Source organism: Ixodes scapularis, unplaced genomic scaffold (assembly GCF_016920785.2).
Source record: "Ixodes scapularis isolate PalLabHiFi unplaced genomic scaffold, ASM1692078v2 PGA_scaffold28__5_contigs__length_5199819, whole genome shotgun sequence".
NCBI lineage: Eukaryota > Metazoa > Arthropoda > Arachnida > Ixodida > Ixodidae > Ixodes > Ixodes scapularis.
In genome coordinates this window covers 410,370-430,078 of record NW_024609855.1, presented here as the reverse complement: position 1 = coordinate 430,078, position 19,709 = coordinate 410,370, and the positions used below count along the sequence as shown (strand labels likewise).

At 47.4% G+C, this 19,709-nt stretch overlaps 1 protein-coding gene and 1 pseudogene across 1 annotated transcript; one reads left to right on the top strand and one right to left on the bottom strand.

Moving 5' to 3' along the window:
* Positions 1-1,631: 1,631 nt before the first annotated feature.
* On the top strand, positions 1,632-14,271 carry LOC115313368 (annotated as a pseudogene).
* Positions 14,272-17,668: 3,397 nt separating this feature from the next.
* On the bottom strand, positions 17,669-19,149 carry LOC115328930. Its single transcript, XM_040213596.1, has 2 exons — positions 19,099-19,149; positions 17,669-18,715 (listed from the first exon to the last, which is right to left on the bottom strand). Exons 1-2 carry the CDS (start codon positions 19,147-19,149, stop codon positions 17,669-17,671), a joined length of 1,098 nt encoding a protein of 365 aa, XP_040069530.1.
* Positions 19,150-19,709: the final 560 nt, after the last annotated feature.

The window sequence follows — 19,709 nt, the reverse complement described above, 5'->3', positions numbered from 1 at the left end:
CCTACCAGCGGCACTCCAAGGAGCGCTTTTGTCGGCTCTCTGGTATCGCACAGGGGATCGCTATTCAGGAAAACCGATAGAACTACCTTTTCAACAACTTCTAGCCTGACCAGCGGCGGAAATAAGCCTTCAACTAAGTGTTGTAAATGATGAAATCGAGTCAGTCACCACTGCAAATTATCAATATTAAGATAAATTCAGTTACAAAATTTTACAAGCTGAAACAGCAATTATCACGAGAAAACTGGCACGCACCTTGCGAGCGTACCCCATGTTCATCGGCGGTACAGCGTTCGGTGCGCGCTCCATTCACAAGCTGTTCCGAGCACAGTCGAGAAGATGGTGTTGAGGAAATGTCTTTTCGGTTTACGAACGAAATCCATTGCCGCCAAGACCGGGGTCATGTGGATAGCGATGGAGCTTAAAGACATTGCAGCCACTCTCGCCTTGCCGGATTCATTGCAAGCTACATAGGTCCTCGGACAGTATTCGACGCTTTCTGTCGTTATTCGTGCACCCTATGACCGAGCAATGGTGTCCCGATGACCGGGAAACTGTTGCCGGTGAAGCCCATTACTCTAATTAAGTTTGCGAGTTCAAAACAGAAAAGAAAGCGCGAACGAAGTTGGGGCACAGCAGACACCCAACACCGGCCAAGCCTCTCATCCGGGACTTTCACTCTTTCTACACAATCAGAAAGGAGGAAAGCGCCGGTAGCCCTTTCCCCTTTTCTCTCTCGCCCTCTTTCAGTAAAACGGTCTATACAGGAACTCTACGTTGACCTGCCCGCCAGCGCCCTCTATGAAACAGTCAGGTAACTTTTTGAACTTGGAAGTAAATAGGAAAACGTAAAAAAGAAAAACGAAGAAAAAGGGAACGTCAGCAATTTCAAAGAATCTGTGAAGCAAAAAAGAGAAAAGAAGTAAAGTAAAAACATAAACTCCAGGATCGGATTTAACTTTCTCAAGGCTAGTCATCCACGTTCCCCCTTCGCAAAGGAAGCCTGGCCCGAGGGCAGGCTTCCCCTTCCCATAATCGTTTCGAATCCCCAGGGGACTCTTGTAGCACCCTATTCTCTTTCCCCTTGCTCGCTCCCTCTATTTGAGAGAGGATATTCCTTCCGAAGGGGTGCTAGCGCACGCTGTGGGTGTTGTCACGCCGTCGAACTCCCTCGAACTCCCCTCCTTTCTTAGAGTGTGTACAGAATGATATGTCAATACAAGGTATCAATTTAAGCAAAAAGAACAATTAAAAAGTGATTGGGGATCATTCAAGCTTTAATAGCATTCAAATGACGGAAACGAAACTGAAAGTGACGGTGGCCGGATCAATGGGGCCCCAAACTGGAAATATACAGAAACGTTGAACAAATAAATATGTCAACACTTCGTTACAATCGCCACTGCTGTGCGAAGGAAAAGCACGTCGGAATTTTTCTTGTTATTTCTGGTGCTAAAGGGCTAATCTAGCCCAAGAGACAGTCAATACACGTCCAAGACGAGACCGACAGGATTGCGTGAAAAGGCTGAAAGCAACGAAAAAAAATGTGGAAGTTGAACAGGTCCAGAGAAAGCTGAGGTAAGTTATTCGCGACTCCAACTAACTATAGGGGGCACTGCTGCAGTTTCAAAATGGCGGAGGTATTGAGGGTCGAAGATGCGGGCAGAGCCTTGCTGCTGACTAGCATTCTGGATTTTGCGAATGCGACGAAATATTCGCGTTGCTATGAGGAGGCAGACCGTCTACTTCAGGCAGGTCACCTTTTCCTCTGCGGAAAAACAATATCGTCCGAGGACAAGGTAAGTATTTTTGCCTTGTGCCTCGCGACGAGCAGCGTGAGGGGAGACCCCCATGAAATCAACGTGGAGCTTGTTGCGGGAGGTGACAGCTGCAAGTTCAGAGTCGAGAGGGCAATCTGCTCGTGCGTGGCAGGCCCGTCGGAATGCTGCAAGCACACAGTGGCCGCTCTTCTACATTGCAACAGGTATGTACCCACAAACGGGCCTCGTTGTGCGACGCGAGTACGAGATGGCCTTACGGCATCCCTGATCGTTGCTCGCCGATACTTTTATGGGCGCGGGCGTGCTCGCGGGCACAGGTGTTTTCGCACGCTGACGTCTCTCATTAAAGCACGATAGTCGATTCGGCTTTAAGCGCGCGCGATCAGGACTACCGCGATTTCGGGAAATGGGCGGTACCCTGAACGTTTCTCTGCTGTGGTCAACCGCACCGTGCGTTAACGTGGTCGGGTTTCGCCGTTTCATCAACCGCAGACTTAATTGTGGCACGATGGAACTAAGAGTCAACATACGCAACAGTACATACATCAAAATTGAGAACAGGCAGGTTGCTTCATCTGTAACAACTTTTGGTTTCGGTTTCATCTTGCAGAACGGGAATTCACCGGCTGGAAGAGCTGAGCTCCACAGATAAGGAGTGTACGTGGAAGAAAACTCCTGGGCAAGCTCTTTATGGAGAGCCTTTGCAGCTGAAGGCCTTCTGCCACGTTAAGACTCCGCCAGCTCCCCTGGAACTTGCACCTGAAGAGGAGGCAGACACCCTGAAGCAGCTGATGGGGGCTTGCTTCAATTCTGCACTTTCCAAGCACAGGTATTTACGAACTGCTCTTCTGAAGTGTCTTTGGTTCAGCTTTCATAATAAATTTTGTCTTCTCGCAGACTTAAATTTTAATTTTTTATGCAATCACTCCATGAAATAAAGGGCTGGCACAGTATAAAAACTTATGTGTTTGCAGTTCTGCGAACAGCTACCATCAGCAGCAGGACGAAGGAGGGCGCGCGCTTTTTGAGTGTGGCCCCCCGGACTGAGGCATTCGACCACTGGCTCCCGACTGTAACAGCCATAGGGTCATTCTTGTTCCTCAGTGTCGGAACAGCCATTAACTATGGCTGTTCCGACATAACAATTGCCGACAAGGGAAACTCACGACCCACCAGACACCCTGCCTCGACAACGAATGCCCACCAGCGCAACGCCATGGACATGCCTGAGTTTGGTCGCATTCCAGAGTTCGACGGCAGCTCCAGCTCATGGAAATCCTGGTACAGGCGGCTCCAGTTTTTTTTCTCGAGGCTAACGATTTAAAGGACGCTTGAAGAAATGTGCGCACCTGCTGACACTGTGCGGGGTGGAGACCTACGTGGTCTGCGTGCTCGTACAACCCAAGCAGCCAAGCCAGGTGACCTTCGACGAGATCGTCCAATTTCTGAGGGCTCACTTTGACCCGAGCCCTTCCGAAGTCTTCAGCAGAGCACGCTTACAACGACGCGACCAGGAGGTCGGCGAGACGGTCAGTGCTTACAAGACAGCCCTGAAGAAGCTCGCTGCGGACTGTAACTTTGGTACCAGCGCAGCTCAAGCGACAAACCCGACTGTCCTTCTCCTGGAAGTGATGCTGCGGGATCGCTTCGTGTGTGGCCTGCGGAGCGAGCAAGTGCAGCAGCACCTCTTCGCTGAAAAAGACTTGCCCTTTCAGAAGGCCTTCGACTTCGCCCTGAGAGCAGAGAATGCCGTAGAGGATAAAAAAAACCGCACCTCCACGTGGCGACTGCTGTTGATTGGGGCAAAGCTCTGCTGGTGCTTGTCTGGGTAGACGCTGAGCCACAGCATGCCGAGCTTTTCGTTCGTTTTCATCCATGTCACGCTGCGGTCAAATGCTCAAATGCGTATGTAACCACGTTCCATACCACACATTATCTTTCTGACATGGATGAAAACGAACGAAAGGCTCGGCATGCTGCGGCTCACCGTCTGCGCAGACAAGGACCACCAGAGCTTCGCCCCAATCAACATCATTCACCACGTGGAGATGCGGCTTTTTTTTCCCTACACAAGCACGTGCTCGTGAGCACGTGAGCTCACCAGCAGGAGCACGTGCACCAGACAGCGGACGGACGTACGGACATGGCTAGCCCCTAAGGAGCTTCGCCCCTGAAAAAGGTGAAGTCGGAATTCAAAGACGTGCACAAGGCAAGTGCAACTAGCTGCCAGACACGGAACGAAGATCGGCCCAGAAACCGTCTAAAAGCTCGGAACGCTCAACGCTGCTGGCGGTGCAACACACAGCACAGCCCGGACACTTGTAGATTTACGACAGCCTCCTGCAACTACTGCAAGAAAATTGGGCACCTTGAAAAAGCGTGCATCAAAAAACGAAAAGACACAGACAGCTCGCACAAGAACCACAGCATAGAGCAACCACACACCTTGCTGCAGACAACTGCACCAGACGTCAGTCACCAACGCTCAGTGGACACGTCGACACTGTACGAGCTCAACTCGGTGCCAACTGCTACAGCGCGCCGAAGTTCACACTGAAAGTGTCGGTTGACAACAAGCGCCTCACCTTCGAAGTCGAAGTCAGTGAAGCAACATTCGGCTCCACATGGACTAACGACCCGCCACGGCTGGAAACCAGCAAAGTCTTCCTGCGCACGTGGTCCGGCCAGTCGCTTCGAGTATTGGGTACCACAGACGTGCAGGTAACACACAAAAGCAAGACCTGCAAATTGCCACTCTTGGTTGTCAGAGGAGCCGAGAGTAACCTTCTAGGGTGGAACTGGTTTTCACACCTCGGGATAGACATCGCTGGAATCAATGATGTGTCGGACGGCAAATTTGTCTCCAAGCTGCGAGACAAGTACCAGTCTGTGTTCGGCGAAGACATCACAGGACATGTCGGTCCTGCAGTACAACTTGATCAGCTCGAGGGCACAGCACCGAAGTTCTTGAAAGCATGGCCGGTCCCCTTTGCTTTGCGATCAGCTGTAGAAGCTGAACTGGATCGACTGCAAGACCAGGGCATAATAGAGCCAACTCTGCACTCAAACTGGGCAACGCCCCTGGTATTGGTATGTAAGAAGAACCGCACGCTACGCATCTGTGGCGATTACAGCTGCACAGTGAACTTAGCAGCTAAAAGGGCAGCTTACCCACTGCCGACATCAAACAAAGCCATCAGCAACTTGACAGGAAGCAAGGTATTCAGCACCCTCGATCTGACCCAGGCTTATCAACAGCTCTGCATAACTCCTGAGACAGCAGAGGTCCTGAACCTCAACACGCTGAAAGGACTTTACAAGGTCAAACGGCTTCCATTTGGGATTTCGGCGGCGCCAGCCATATCCCAGCGCTTCATGGAGTCGATGTTGACTGGTCTCCCAAGTGTATGCACATACCTGGATGATGTGATCGTCGGTGGAAGGGATGCCACAGAGGATGCCACGGGACTGGAAGCTGTTCTGAAACAACTGGAGAAGTTCAATCTACGCCTTGCAAAAGACAATGCTGCTTCAAGGTTCGGAAGGTCTTCTTTCTGGGACACCGAATTGACGAATCGGGCGTCCACACTACAGAGGAGAAGGTTCGAGCCATTGTGGATGCTCCAGCGCCGACTTGTAAACAGGCCTTACAGACATTTCTCAAAATGCTTGCATTCTACGACAGATTCCTGAAAGACAGGGCAGCTATCGCCAGCTGTCTTTATGAACTCCTTCAGAAGAACACTGTGTGGAGATGGGAAGACATGCACCAGGAAGCATTTGAACAACTGAAGAGCTTGCTCATCAAGCAGACAGTACTGGCGCACTACGACGAAAGGAAAGAACTTTTTGTGTCCTGCGACGCTTCGCCTTACGGCGTCGGAGCAATCCTTTCTCAACGTGACGACCAGGGGCAAGAGGCATTGATCGCTTTCGCTCCACGTACCCTTGGACCAGCAGAACGGAACTACGCCCAACTGTACAGAGAGGGCCTCACAGTGGTGTTTGGAGCCCACAAATTCCACAAGTATATTGTGGGAAGGAAAGTGACATTCATCACTGACCATCAGCCTTTGCTGGGCATTCTGGGCCCAAAGAAACCGACAGCTCAAGTCCTGTCTCCACGGATGACCAGATGGTGCATGAAACTGTCTTCATATGACTACGACATTGTCTACCGGCAGGGCAAGAACCACCAAAACACTGATGCATTGAGCCGTCTGCCACTACCAGACAGTGAGGATGAGCCATAGCCACCTGGTGACATACTAATGTTTGAAGCCTTATCAACACCACCATTCACAGCCACGGAGATAGCTTGTCTGATGCAGCACGACAGCACTTTGTGTGAACTGTACACTGCCATACAGAACGGCACAGTGGACAAACTCAAAGGTGACAGGTTCACGCCATACAAGCAGAGAGCTGCAGCACTGGCACTTCTCCAAGAGTGCCTTACCTGGGGCTCTCGGATCATCATCCCCACGACAGCACGTCCTCATGTCCTAGCGCTTAAGCACGCAGGCCACAGGGGCATGGTGGCAATGAAGAAGTGTGCACGGAGCTACGTCTGGTGGCCGGGGCTTGACAGCGAGATTGAGGGGACGGTACAGAACTGCCGTGTATGCCAAACAACACAGAAGAACCCACCAAAGGCTCCGATGCCTGTCTATGAACGTTCAGAGACACCCTAGCACACGCTTCATCTAGATTTCGCAGGGCCAGTGCACGGACAGACCTACCTTGTTGTAGTTGACGCGAGCACAAAGTGAGTGGAGGTACTTCACATGCCTCGAGCAACATCGGTTGCTGTTATTAATGCGCTACGGAACCTTTTTGGTACGTTTGGTATTCCGCGGAAAGTTGTCTCCGACAATGGAAGCGCATTCGTCTCCAACAAGATTAAGAAGTTCTACGCTTCAAATGGTGTGCAAGCCGTAACTGCTGCAGCATATCACCCTGCAACTAATGGACAGGCAGAACGATATGTCGCTGAACTCAAGAGGGCACTTCTAAAAGATACAAGTGGAAGCATACTTGCTCGCTTCCTCTTTCGACAGCACTCCACGGCCCACAGTGCTACAGGAGTGACACCGGCGAAAGTGATGTTTGGCAGAGAGCACCCTGCCCCCTTGACCTACTTCAGCCGAAGACAGCAGCGGAGGCCAAGGAAAGTCAAGATCCACTGGGTCCAGCTCGCCGCTTCGCCAGAGGGAAGAGAGTACTGGTTCGCCGGTTCCCAACTAAGCCAGACTGGGTTCGAGGCAAGATCTTGCGATGGGCAGGTCCACGTTCTTGGCTCATTGAATGCGCCGGTGGCAAGGTACGTCGCCATTTGGACCATATTCGGAAAACGACACAAGCAGAAGAGACCTCGACACAACCGGCAGAGTGGAGTGTGACAGATGACCTGGGTGAGCCAAATGCTCCCCAACAACTGCCAGCAACCAAAACATCCCAAGTGTCCGGAAGTCAACTGCGGTCTCCACAGGCCAGACGTCTTCCAGACCGTTTTAAGGACTTCATCGTAGGGGGGAAGAATTAATAAGTTCGCAGTTCTTCTGCAAACAGCTATCATCAGCAGCAGGACGAAGAAGGGCGCGCGCTTTCCGAGTGTGGCCCCCCGGACTGAGGCATTCGATCCCTGGCTCCCAACTGTAACGGCCATAGGGCCGGTCTTGCTCCTTTTTCTTGTATATATTAAACATCAGTAAGCCAACTATGGCTGTTCCGACATAACAAAAGCCTAATAAGCAATTTAATCAAAAGAAATGGGGCAACACTGATTGTGCGGTGTCAGTGGCACCGCACAATCAGTTTTTCATCGCCGTGGTGTCGTCCCATTAGTCCTAATCTTTATTGGTGGCACTATGCCACCAATAAAGATTAGGATAATGGGACAACAATGATTGGAATTATAACTAGTGACTGCAGCCACATCGAATGTTTATTTTATTAGTCGGTGCACAGCTGTCTGCTTTGGCTGTATGTTGGCCGCCTATCCTTTCAAAAAGCCTTTGACACACAACCAGCCCAGAGTTCTCTGGGCTCATTAAATTCTTTCTCGAGACATGGGAGCATTTTGTTTGAGAAATGTAATTCAACTTTGCTTATGAGAATTCTACTCGAATGGCTTAAAAGTATCATCTGTACAAAGACATAGGTTAATTTTTGTTTATGGATTTTTACTTTCTTTTTTAGGAGGCGGCGGCGGGCTGAACAGTCATGCAGGTGAGCCAGGGACATGCTTGCATGGCCCCAAGGTGTAATTGGAACTTGGCAAGACCATTAAATAGGCAATACCCGATTCAATAATAAGTTAGTACGTTGGATCGTGTGCAATGGTTGGTGTTTTACTCTCAAGCATTGTGTAGACAAAACAAAACAGTATGAGGGCCACATAGGGCAAGCATGCACTTATTAGTAGCATTTGATCCCCATATGATCTTTGTCTTGCATAGTAAATGAAAAAAAAGAAAAGGAAGTATGTGGTATAATTTAGACTTGTACACGTTACTGAAAAATAGTAAGGAATTACATTTACAATTACTCAAGGCCAAATTGTAATTTATTACAATTACAATTACCCTCCAATGAGAGGAACTGACCGTTACCCAAAAAAGTAATCCGTTACTTTCGTGGCGTTACTTTCAACATTTTTGTCCTCAATTAAGAAACAAAGAAAAGAAGATTATTTAGGCTCTTATTGGTGCCATCGGCTCCATTTATTGACCTTGAGTATGTTGGGAAACAGCTGGCTCTCGAAAGTCTCGTCAGACATTTTCCGTCATTTCTTACTGAAGATGTCGACTGCTACGCTGAACACCCTTTGAACTGAGGCACTGGATGGGAGTGCCATAATGTGCCTCAGGAACATTTAATGCTCTGCATTGAGCTATTTCAGTGAAGCAATGGAAGTACTATTTAGCTCAAAGATAGAGCAAGGCTTCATCTTTGCAGCCGTTGCCTAACATTCGAGAGTTTTAGTAGAGTTGGTAACAGTAAGGTGATAATTAAAATAATAAATAAGGTTTGGCTCGATATTCTTCTTTCTTTGGTTATGAGCAGGTCGAGCCTCGGTTGAGACGTTGGTGAATAAGAGTTTCTAATATATAAATATAAGTAATCGAGAAAAAAATATAACCAGGACACTCATAACAACAATTAATTAGAACGTTGGTTAAAACAAATAAATGTAAACACACGTTTGCTGTATGTACCTTTCTTGGTGCCTTTCAAAAACGCACAAAGCACGGGCTGACTGCAGTTTACTCCTATGTTCTCCAGATAGACATCCGCTGATGCCACGGGCAGCGAAAGGTAGAGTACTAAGTAAGACACACTATGAAAGAAACACTCACGAGTTTTACTCGCTCCTCCAGCCCAGAATATCAGTCTACGTCAGCCATCATTATGTTTTATTTGTAAAAATATCTGCTTGAGATAACATGCGTACTGCAGGGGTAAAAACAGGAAGAAAAAAGAAAAATTATTACTATTTTCGAAGTGCTCGCGAAAAGTTGACTCACAAAAGGGTGACTGAGATGCAGATAACCTGCCTGGAGTTCACAAATGAAGTGGGCTAATCCTAGAAGTTAGACTATAAAAATAACACCTTAACATATTATCACATCTCTTTTAGTGAATTTTAGGGTAGACGGAGCGTTGTCTCGTGTTGTGACATTATGAAAATTTTCGTGATCACTATAACCGAGAAGGACATTGTTAATTCTTGTCGTTGCACTTACTGCCTCGAGCTTGTCGAAGAGGCACACAATCACTAGGTGTCCTCTTCTTCGATCGCAAAGAAAAAAAAACAGGCACTATAAAAAGCGGATATAACTTGCCCCCCCCCCCCCCCTTTTTTTTCGTAGAAATGTTTATTTGGATCTTTGACATCGTTGTTAGGGTGAAGAAAAAAATAGGTGCAGGGGCTTGGTGTTGCGAAAAAAAGACTGCGGAACTGGAGTGCCAAGCCTCCCTTTGCGTTGGTCAATTCGCGTGAGTGTCACTGCATTCAACTTTACCAAAATGAAAGAAACCTTTTCTTTAGAAGGGGGGGGGGGGGCTGGTCTTGAAAAAAAAGTAACGGATTACAAGGAATCCGTTACCTAAAAAATGTAAGGGAATTACTTTAAAATTACTCTAGAAAATATGTAATTTTTCCGTTACTAAATTACCAATAAATGTAAGGGATTACAAGTAATTTCGTTACTTGTAACGGATTACGTACAAGTCTGGTATAATTAGGGTGACCACCTTCCTGCTAGCGAAATGCGGGACACGCAGGGCAGGGCGGGGGTTAGAGGAAGTTTATCAACACGCACACCATGAACCGAGGCTGTTAACAGATTGAATATCCTGTGCTGTTTATACACCTACAAATTGTATAGCAGCAATTAAGTTAAAATAATTTTCACTCCCAGTGACATATTTTTAATGCTAAAAATGTTATTAAATGTGTCGAAGCTGAAAACATAAAAATCTGTTGCAGCAGAACTCAATGCATCAAACGGAAATAAGAAACCGTAAATCTTTTGCGAGTTATTGTTCCCTGTCAACGCTTACTTTTATCAACATGGCCCTACATAGATTTTTAAGATTATTTTCTTTTCAACCTTTGTGAGTTGCACGCTTTTTGCTTTGTGTGACTGGCTTCACTGAAGAAAAAAAAAGATGCCACAGCAACCCTTTCAAATTGAAGCAGCGATTTGAAAATAATTACAATAATTTGTATCTAAACTTTTGACGAACAATTTTTTCTTACAATATTTTCCTACCAAAGGGAGAGGCACAACGGCGCATGTGCGTCGGATCTGCTGCAAGAACAACGGTTGCTTCCTGCAATTCTTGTGTAGAAAATGGTGTACCATTGCGATTCGCACGATTACCAGCGACCTCAGCGCTTTTCCGTGCCACGTTGTTCGGCAGCACCATGAGTTGCAGAGTGAATTTTACAACAGTGTGAAATGCGGGACATTTTGAAGATTCGGGAATTTCTCGCGGGACGTGGGACACGAGCCCTCAATGCGGGACAGTCTCGCGAGTCACGGGACGGGTGGTCACCCTAGGTATAATTGGTGTGCATCAGTTTGATTTGGGCCGCAGGCATAGTATTGTTTGTGTGTGTGTGCTATTCCAGTGTCCCGGAGCCCACAAGGTTGGACGAGAGGTTCTGCCAGGTTGTAGAAAGCTGCGAGGGCAGTGTTCTCCTGAAGAGGCTTGCTGCACTCCCTGCCTCTCCTCCAGAAGGCTGTGCCAACTTCTACAACAAGGAAGTAGTTGTTTCTATGGAAACAGCTGCCACCTTGCTGCGCGACACAAAAGACAACAAGGCAGCCTGGATGGTGCAACGCCGCTGCCGGATTACAGGCAAGTGGCGTGTGTGCTGAGCAAATCTTTATTCACACTACAAGACAGATGTTAAATGTTTCCGAGATGTCCAGAGGCTTGCTAAACTGTATTAGTGAGCATTGAAAATGTTTTGAAAATATGTGTCATTGGTTTTGATTTAACATTAATCAAAAGCGGTGTTTCGCATATTGCTCGCCTTAGTGTGTGCCTTAAAGGTGCACCAAAGACGGTTCTGAGATCATCTGTCCTTAATGGTAACTCATTCGATGGGCTCTGTGCATCCTAAATATAAAAAAATTATGCTCGTGGAACGCGCGTTTTTCTACTAAAAATGTGATTTGCAATCGGGATGCGCCCCTTTTTGCACCGAACTTTCGGCACAAAAAGAGCGGGGCATAATCCAGCCGAGCGGATGGCGGCGTGGCGACACTGCTCGTCAGTCAACCTAAAGGCTCTGTTATACTCCGACGTAACGCGTGCGCGCGTGCGAGCGCGTCACAGCGACGCCACGTCGGCGAAAACCCGACGCTCTATACTCCGGCGTCTTGGCGTAACCGACGCGACCGGCGGCGTTCGACGCAGCATAACCACCTCGACGCCAAAATGGAGCATGCCGTATTCCGCGCCGGCCGCGCCGGCGACGCCGGACCAGGATGCATCACGCGCTGGCTCTCGGCAGCCCTCCCGCGGGAAGCGCGGCGAATACGAGCAATAGCAGACGACGGGAGCACTTCGTGTGGCGCCATGTTCGAAGAATCGGACTCGGTCGGGGGTCGAGAAGCTGATCGAGGGAATTCGTCCTCACCTGTGTTTCTACGACACGAGGAAGCTTGAGTACCGTAGACCGTGCGCTTGTCAAAGATGTGGCGTATAAACATTTACCACCTACGCTTGCGGCGCAGGCGGTGCACCAACAGTGCAAGCGCGAGTTTTCGTCGTGCAAGGTACGTCCACGGCATCGCTCGTACTTGGCGCTCAAGAAGCGCCAGAATTTTCGTCTGCTACTCGGAACGAAAAGAAACCGGAAGTGGCGCACTCTCACAGGAAACGTGCCCTCGTAGTCAGATTCTGCGCATGCGCCACGCCGGCGGCCCACCGACGCACAGCCGCGGGAGTCGCCAGGGCCGCCGGAGTATAAAGAGGGCGAATTTTTGACTCGCGCGGCGTGACTGACGTGACGTAGCCGACTTCGGCCGGCGTTCGCCTGCGCGCGCGTTACGTCGGAGTATAACAGAGCCTTAAGCTGTCGCTCCCATAGCAGACGGCGTGGCGTCGTCTGCTATTGGAATGGCAGCTTAAGGTTCGCTGACGAGCAGTGTCGTCATCCCACCGCCCGCTCGGCTGGATTATGCTCCGCCCTTTTTGTGCGGAAAGTCCGGCTCAAAAAAGGGCGCATCCCGATTGTAAATTACATTTTTACTAGTAAAATGAGTATTGCACAAGCATAATTTTTGGATATTTAGGATGCTTACAGCCTGTTGAATGAGTTACCACCAAGAACAGACAATCTCAGAAACGTCTTTGGTGCAACTTTAAGGTTGTGTCTTTTATCAACACTCTGCAGTTTGATAAAAAAAGAACAGTTCCAATATTGACTTTCCGGTAGAATCGCAAAATGGCTTCAAGTCACAATCCTGATGCAAACTCATACACATGAAGGTGCTGAATGTGACACAGCTTTAATGGTGATATAGCTGTGGCCAGTGAGCATGGTTATAAAAATCTATGGAGATATGCCAGAGCTTGTACTTGGGTTCAAACAGTCATTTCGGCTCCTGAAATTTGTCCATGACAAATGGGAACCTCACAATCGGGAATACTGAAATAGAAAAGCATAAACACCTGAGTTGCACATTTGCGTTCTAGACTTTCTCCAAGTTTTATTATTAGGGAACATAATTATCCCGCTCGGAACACAAATTCAAAGGGAACTTGGACGAATAACATATCAACATTTCGAGACCTCTGGACCATAAAATGGGAACAGATGCAGAACCTTCCCTCTAGGTTTCTTTATTGCATGTTTTCCCCTAGTGTCATTACTGTTCTTATTTTATGCTAAATCAAGCCAGAATAGAAGTGTGTTCAGTTAGTTTGTTCCCAACAAAAACACTTCCGTTGAAATATTTTGTCGAGTTATCAAATAAACTGAATGGAAGTATATCCAGGGAGCGAAGATTTAACATATAGAACAAGGGAGGCACAAGCACCTTTTCCAAAAAGAAGGAAACATTGAATTTTGGGAATATTTGTTGCTACTTGAAAGATGTGCTGTGCCATCCCATGTTTTAAGAGTTCTCCGCTACTTCGTTCCTTGATGACTACCAGCATGCCAGTGATTTCATTTAAGGGACATATTTCTTATTTGGTATGGTCTGCCACGAATCATGAATGATGAGCTCATACGCCTGCCCAGTGTTCTTGACTGGTGCTGGTTGTTATCTAACTGCAAGAAAGGCATATTTTTTCTTTTTTTGTATGCACTGTGGTTTTTACAATGAAAACATTTGCTGTTGGCTGCACTTTATTGCAGGAACAACGTGCTATCCATTGTACACATACAAGCAGGGCGACTGGGACAAGAAGGTGCGGTCGACAATGCAGCCATCGTTTCGCGGCAACGCTGCGACGGCGTACGGTAAACGGTCAGAGCCCAAGGCACGCCAGAAGTATGAAGCTACAAGACAAGTACAAGTGTTCACTTGTGGCCTAATTGTATCGCCAAGCAACCCCTGGCTTGGCTGCTCTCCTGATGGTGTGCTCTTTGATGGTGGAAGGCCAGTAAAGTTGCTGGAGATCAAGTGCCCTACCAAGGGGCCGACCATGAGCGCAGAAGCTCTCCTTGCAACCTGTGACTTTCTCGAGAAAGATGATGCAGGTATTTACACGCTGAAGGTGCGTCATACCCACTATGCCCAGGTGCAGCTGGGAATGGCGCTTTTAGATGTGAGGACATGCGACCTTGTTGTTTATGCGGACTTTGATAGCAGCATAGAAGTTTTAAGTGTAAGTCTTGATGAAGCTTTCCTGTGGTCTCTGCTCACCAAAGTGAAGAATGTGTACTTCGAACGCATACTTCCAGTTCTGTGTTCATGTTAGAAATCCACAGATCAAACGTGATGTCCAGGTATTATGACTTCAAAACTCATTTATTTATTTATAATCAATAAAAAGAATTTCGGGGCATTCTCTACTTTTGATCACATTTTAGTGAGGATATAGGCCCTTCATGGCCATAGCTTCTGGATAGTATTAGAATGCTTAGAGTGCACGGGTTCAGCTACGGCCATGGATGAATAAATGAAGCATTTATTGACGAGGATGGCGCTTAGGCCTGTGGGGGATAAGAAGCCATAAAAAGCCATGGCCATAAAAAGAATTTCAAAAACCTGCCTAGTGCCTCTAGACGCACGGCTTCACAGGGACCCTTGAATGTGGCAAGAACCCCAGCCAACGCTTTCCTTTAGGAAGAGATGCCTGTCAGATTGGCACCTTTCACTAACTTGCCCCTTCTCTCCAGATTGTCGGTCAGTAGCTCTGCATGTAGCATGCCATGCCAGTCTATGGGCGGTTGGTTGGCATGCCGCAAACGGTGCTAGTTTCCGACACTCGTAGAGGAAAGAGTATGGCATGTCAGGCTGAGAAGTGCCAATGTGACGGACATCTTCGTGGAGCAGGCGTTTTGTGCTTGTGATATTTCTTATGTAAAAATTTCCTTTTACTAATAAACTGCCAATTGACTTCCATATATGCAATAAAATTAATGTGAATATTCTAGGGAAGTGTGCAATATTTTCATTCAGAATAAATCTGTGTAAAGATCTAAAGTCAGCCGAAGTTTTACTCAGAGGCCCTTTTTTTCTCTTGTACCACCATCCTCTAAGACTCTAAAGAGCACATGCTACAGTTCTGTTCTAAAACATTGGTGGCTGCCCCCCTCGCTGATATCTTTCCCATCACGTTGGGCACTACCATACTGAAGGGCATGCAAGTATTAATACTCGTTTCACTAGCATAGCAGGCCCAAGGAGCAAAGCTAAGGCGCACTCTTTCTCGATTAACCCTGTTTCATAAATTATACTATAACAATGCTTCTATTAGAGCATCCCTCTTCCTTCCACCCCACAGCATATCTCTCCGCCATGATAACTCCCGCAAAGTTCGCCCGATTTTTAGTTGAACTGTAGCATTTTACAATTCCTATCTGCCCATGACAATCAAGGACTGGAATAAATTACCCGATAGCGTTGTAACCGAGACCAACCTTGATAGATTTGCCGAAGAACTAATCAATTACCTTGAACTTAATAATATGTCTATCTGCTAATTTTTTTCTTCCTTTTTACTGTTCACAGTGCATACCGTAAAAAAATGTTAATAATATTGTGTAATGTTCATAACTACTTGTATTCTGTTGTTCTTTGATTCACCTGTATTGCTGTCTTCCGCTCCGTGAGTGTTAATTTATTTTAAACAATGATTATTAGTGTTATTGACCCCCTTGTATAATGCCCTAACAGGCCCTCAAGGAATAATAAATGAATGAATGAAATAAAAAAATGAAGGTGGTTGCAAGAGCTTAAAAAAGAGCCTTCTAGAAGCTTCAGGGCTGCTGCTGTTTCGCTTAGGGATTTAATTTCAGGCCCTGAGAAGCTGTCTCCAAGCGACATGTTGGCAGCTGCTTTCCTGCGGCATCCAGGAGGCACCCTCACAAATCATGTATTATATATGACAGAAAAACAAACATGCACACATGGTTGGCCCACACAAAGAAATGTGAGACAGAAGCAGGCAGGTATCAAGGAATATGCATTAAGCTTCATTTGGCAAGAACAGCCTCAGGCTGGCATGCACTAGCACAAAAACAAGGTACCCGAAAATGTATCAGTGATGATGACATCGCAGAGACGATACTGACAAATGCATACGAGCATGCACCCACAGGCGACCAACAGAACAGACAGAATGAGTTGAAATGTGGAACACTCAAGTAGATGTCCCTTACGAAGCTTCATGCAAGGACAGCCTCAGGATGGCATACATTAGCACAAAACAAGATACCCCAGGTGCTCTGGTGATAACATCAAAGTGGCGAGATTGACACACACACAAACATGCACACACAGGTGACGAACTGAACGAGTTGAAATGTGGAACATTCAAGCAGATGTGTCTTATGACAGCCTCAGGATAGCATACATTAGCACAGAAACAAGATAGTGAAAACAAGGTATGTCACTTGCAATATTCACAAACATACAAACATTAGCAAGCACACATACAAACACTGCAGTAGATACAAAAAAGAATGTGTTAAAATATGAAACATTAAAGAACACCTGCAGAAACCGACATGGGGGGCACGTGCTAACACAAAAGAAGGGAACGGTGCTGGACCATGGCCGGGCTGGATTTTTGGATACTTGTGGATACTCGCCAGAGCTGGAGAAATCATGCCTGTGGATGCGCAAAGCGCCGCGACCCCACCTTGCCGCAGTTCCACCCTGGTGCGAGCTAGGAGCACTGATCGGTGCCCTCCCGTAGCTTTGACTGCATGCAAAGGAAAGCTGTCCCCGAGTGTGCACAATTGGTCTACTTGTGCTACCGCCTATGCCTGCGGCTACCGGCCATACAGTAGTACCTTCACCTTGCCTCATCCGTGGTTTGCTCAAGAGGCCGTAAAAAAAAAGACCTGTATCCAGCCCGGCCGCAGCCAAAGTCACCGAGGCTGCAGGAGCGTGTGGCCTCGGACCATTCGTGTACGTTGCGCCAGCAGTGAAGAGGCTATTATTGGAGGTTGGCAGATGGTTGCACGATTAGCGGTTGGTTATTGACACCCGGTTTCTAACCTGCTCTGATACTGTACTGATTGTCATCCGCCTCAAGTGATAGATCTAGGCTGACACCTGTGAAACCTTGCAGCTTAGTAGCGCTGCTGATAGTCGTGATTATTTGGTTTAATGTGATTTCAATTATCTGCATTGAGTAAACCGATCATATATCTTTGGAATTCCAGCTTTCGAAACGATTACAAGGATGCACAATCAGCTGATTTGCTACAAATCCTTACAATGACATTAAGTTGAAAGCAGAACTGTCGAGATGAAAATTTTCGTAGAGTTCTTTAGAACATCTGAAGGAATGAGCAGTGTCGGTGTAGAGAGCACCACCCGGGGTGAATGACTGCCAGTATGGCAACAGAGCGTGTCAGATAAATGGATGTTGATAGCTGCAAATGTCTCCATTGGCCGGTACTCGGCAGCAGCAGTTTCTCTCGCTCCTGGCATAACATGTGTACATACTGTAAAATACCGGGCGAGCGCTTACTCAAATTTTGGAGATAATCGCAAAAAAATGGGGGATGGGCACTTGTCCGGTCATGAATTTTACACATAAATGTACCATGCATATTTTCTCAGATCTTACAAATTTGGTAATGGGCGGATCCGCGGTACTCTACGGTAGTCCAGTGCCGCACGCTCCTGCGGCTTTGTCTAGCACGGTATCAACCAAACTCTGCTTCTACAGAAGGCTTAGAAGAACCTGTTATCTGCTAGAACTGGTGGAGATAAGTTCACCAAGCCGCATGCAATGGTGAGCACATCATCCGCTATTGGCACCATGTGCCAGGGCATCCTTTGGGATGTAATCTTAAAGAGCTTCATCCTCTGGATAACTCTTTCCACGTGAACTCGTGCCGCAGCTATGCTCTTCGTGGCAAGAGCTTCGGCCTTCGAGAGCTGCTTCTTAGCATGTAGGAATGGGGGCCTCACCACAGCTATCAGCCTTGTTTCGCATGTGCTGTCGATCAGGAACCCCTTGTCCACCATTATATGGTCTATCCCCGGCAACAGCTTATCTACCAGACCACTCTGGTCAAAGATAGCCTTGTCCGAGGCACGACCTCCATAGCCGCTGCTAATGTAGGTAATCAAACCAGCGGGTGAAACGCCTACCATATACTTGATTGTGTGCCCTTTTTTGTAATGAGAGTATGTGCTTATACGACACTTAAGGCACTTAGGTGTGCCTACAGGAATCTCTGTGCAGTCAAGTACGATGCGAACATGAGAGTATTTCTGGAAGCACACCGGCATGTTATGCAGCACTTCATCCTTGGAGGGCCAGGTTATTGCATTTCTCAGAAACACAGCAAGGAGCTGTGCTGTGTTTCTGACAGTGGCACTTGCGGTTGATGGTGACACTCCAAAGATATTTGATAAGAAATCAAATGTCAGAGCGTGCTTCAGTGCCATCATGGTCATGATTACTCTATCTCTTGCTGGCAGTGCAGCTCTTGCTGATTTGGGTGTCTTTCCAGACACGAGTTTCTCTAGAACATTGAGAAGCTCTATGTTGGGGATGCCCGTAAAGGAACATACGTTACCCTGATTGATCATGCGGGAAAAGTTTTCCCCAAAGTCACCACTCGACACCTGCACACCTTGGTCGAGGACTATTACAGGTGGGGTAGGCCTCTCCAACGAGCCTGCAGGTGGCAGAGCAGCACTTGAAACTTCCGCTGAATGTTCCTCCTTGTCGTCCCGATCACAGAGGTCCTCGGCCTCGCAAAGTGCGACCTAGAATGAAGTTGAAACATATTTAATTACACATACCACAAGGCTCTATCACTCAATTGTGTTGGTTGTGTTCACAGCAACCGAAACAACAGCGGCAAAGTCATCTGGATGAGCGTTCTTCGCACACAGCGTGAGAACTAACGCAAAGGGTAGCCTTGTGAAGCATCTAGGAGCCACAGTTAACCTGATGCCTCAGTCATATATGTTTTTTTGGCTGCTGTGGATGCGGTCTGTACAAGTGTACAAACCGATGAACAGAACTTAAGGGTGCAAACAAGCTGGTAGCGATGAAACTCTACGACAAAACTCCGCAGACTACGGATGAGGAAAGGACGACACATATATGGAAAGACCTTTTCGTGTATCTGTTGTTGCATGCTTACCCGCAGCTTCAGGGTTGTGTCGTAGTGTACGAACTGGCCACAGAGTTGCATGTCTAGGTATTTAAGCCTCGTTTAGACGGTTGGTTTTGAAACGCCGACAGCGGCAAAGTCACAGGAACAAGCGTTTTCTGCACACAGAGTAAGAACTGACGCAAGGGGTAGCCTTGTGAAGCATCTAGGAGCCACGGTTAACCTGATGCCTCAGTCATATCTGTTTTTTTGGCTGCTGTGGACGCAGTCTGTGCAAGTGTACAAACCGATGAACAGAACTTAAGGGCGCAAACAAGCTGGTAGCGATGAAACTCTACGACAAAACTCCGCAGACTACGGATGAGGAAAGGACGACACATATATGGAAAGGCCTTTTCGTGTATCTGTTGTTGTATGCTTACCCGCAGCTTCAGGGTTGTGTCGTAGTGTACGAACTGGTCATAAAGTCGCATGTCTAGGTATTTAAGCCTCGTTTAGACGGTTGCTTTTGAAACGACTGGAACGACGACAGCGGCAAAGTCACTGGGACAAGCGTTCTCTGCACACAGCGTAAGAACTGATGCAAAGGGTAGCCTTCTAAAGCAGCTAGGAGCCACGGTTAATTTGATGCCTCAGTTTTT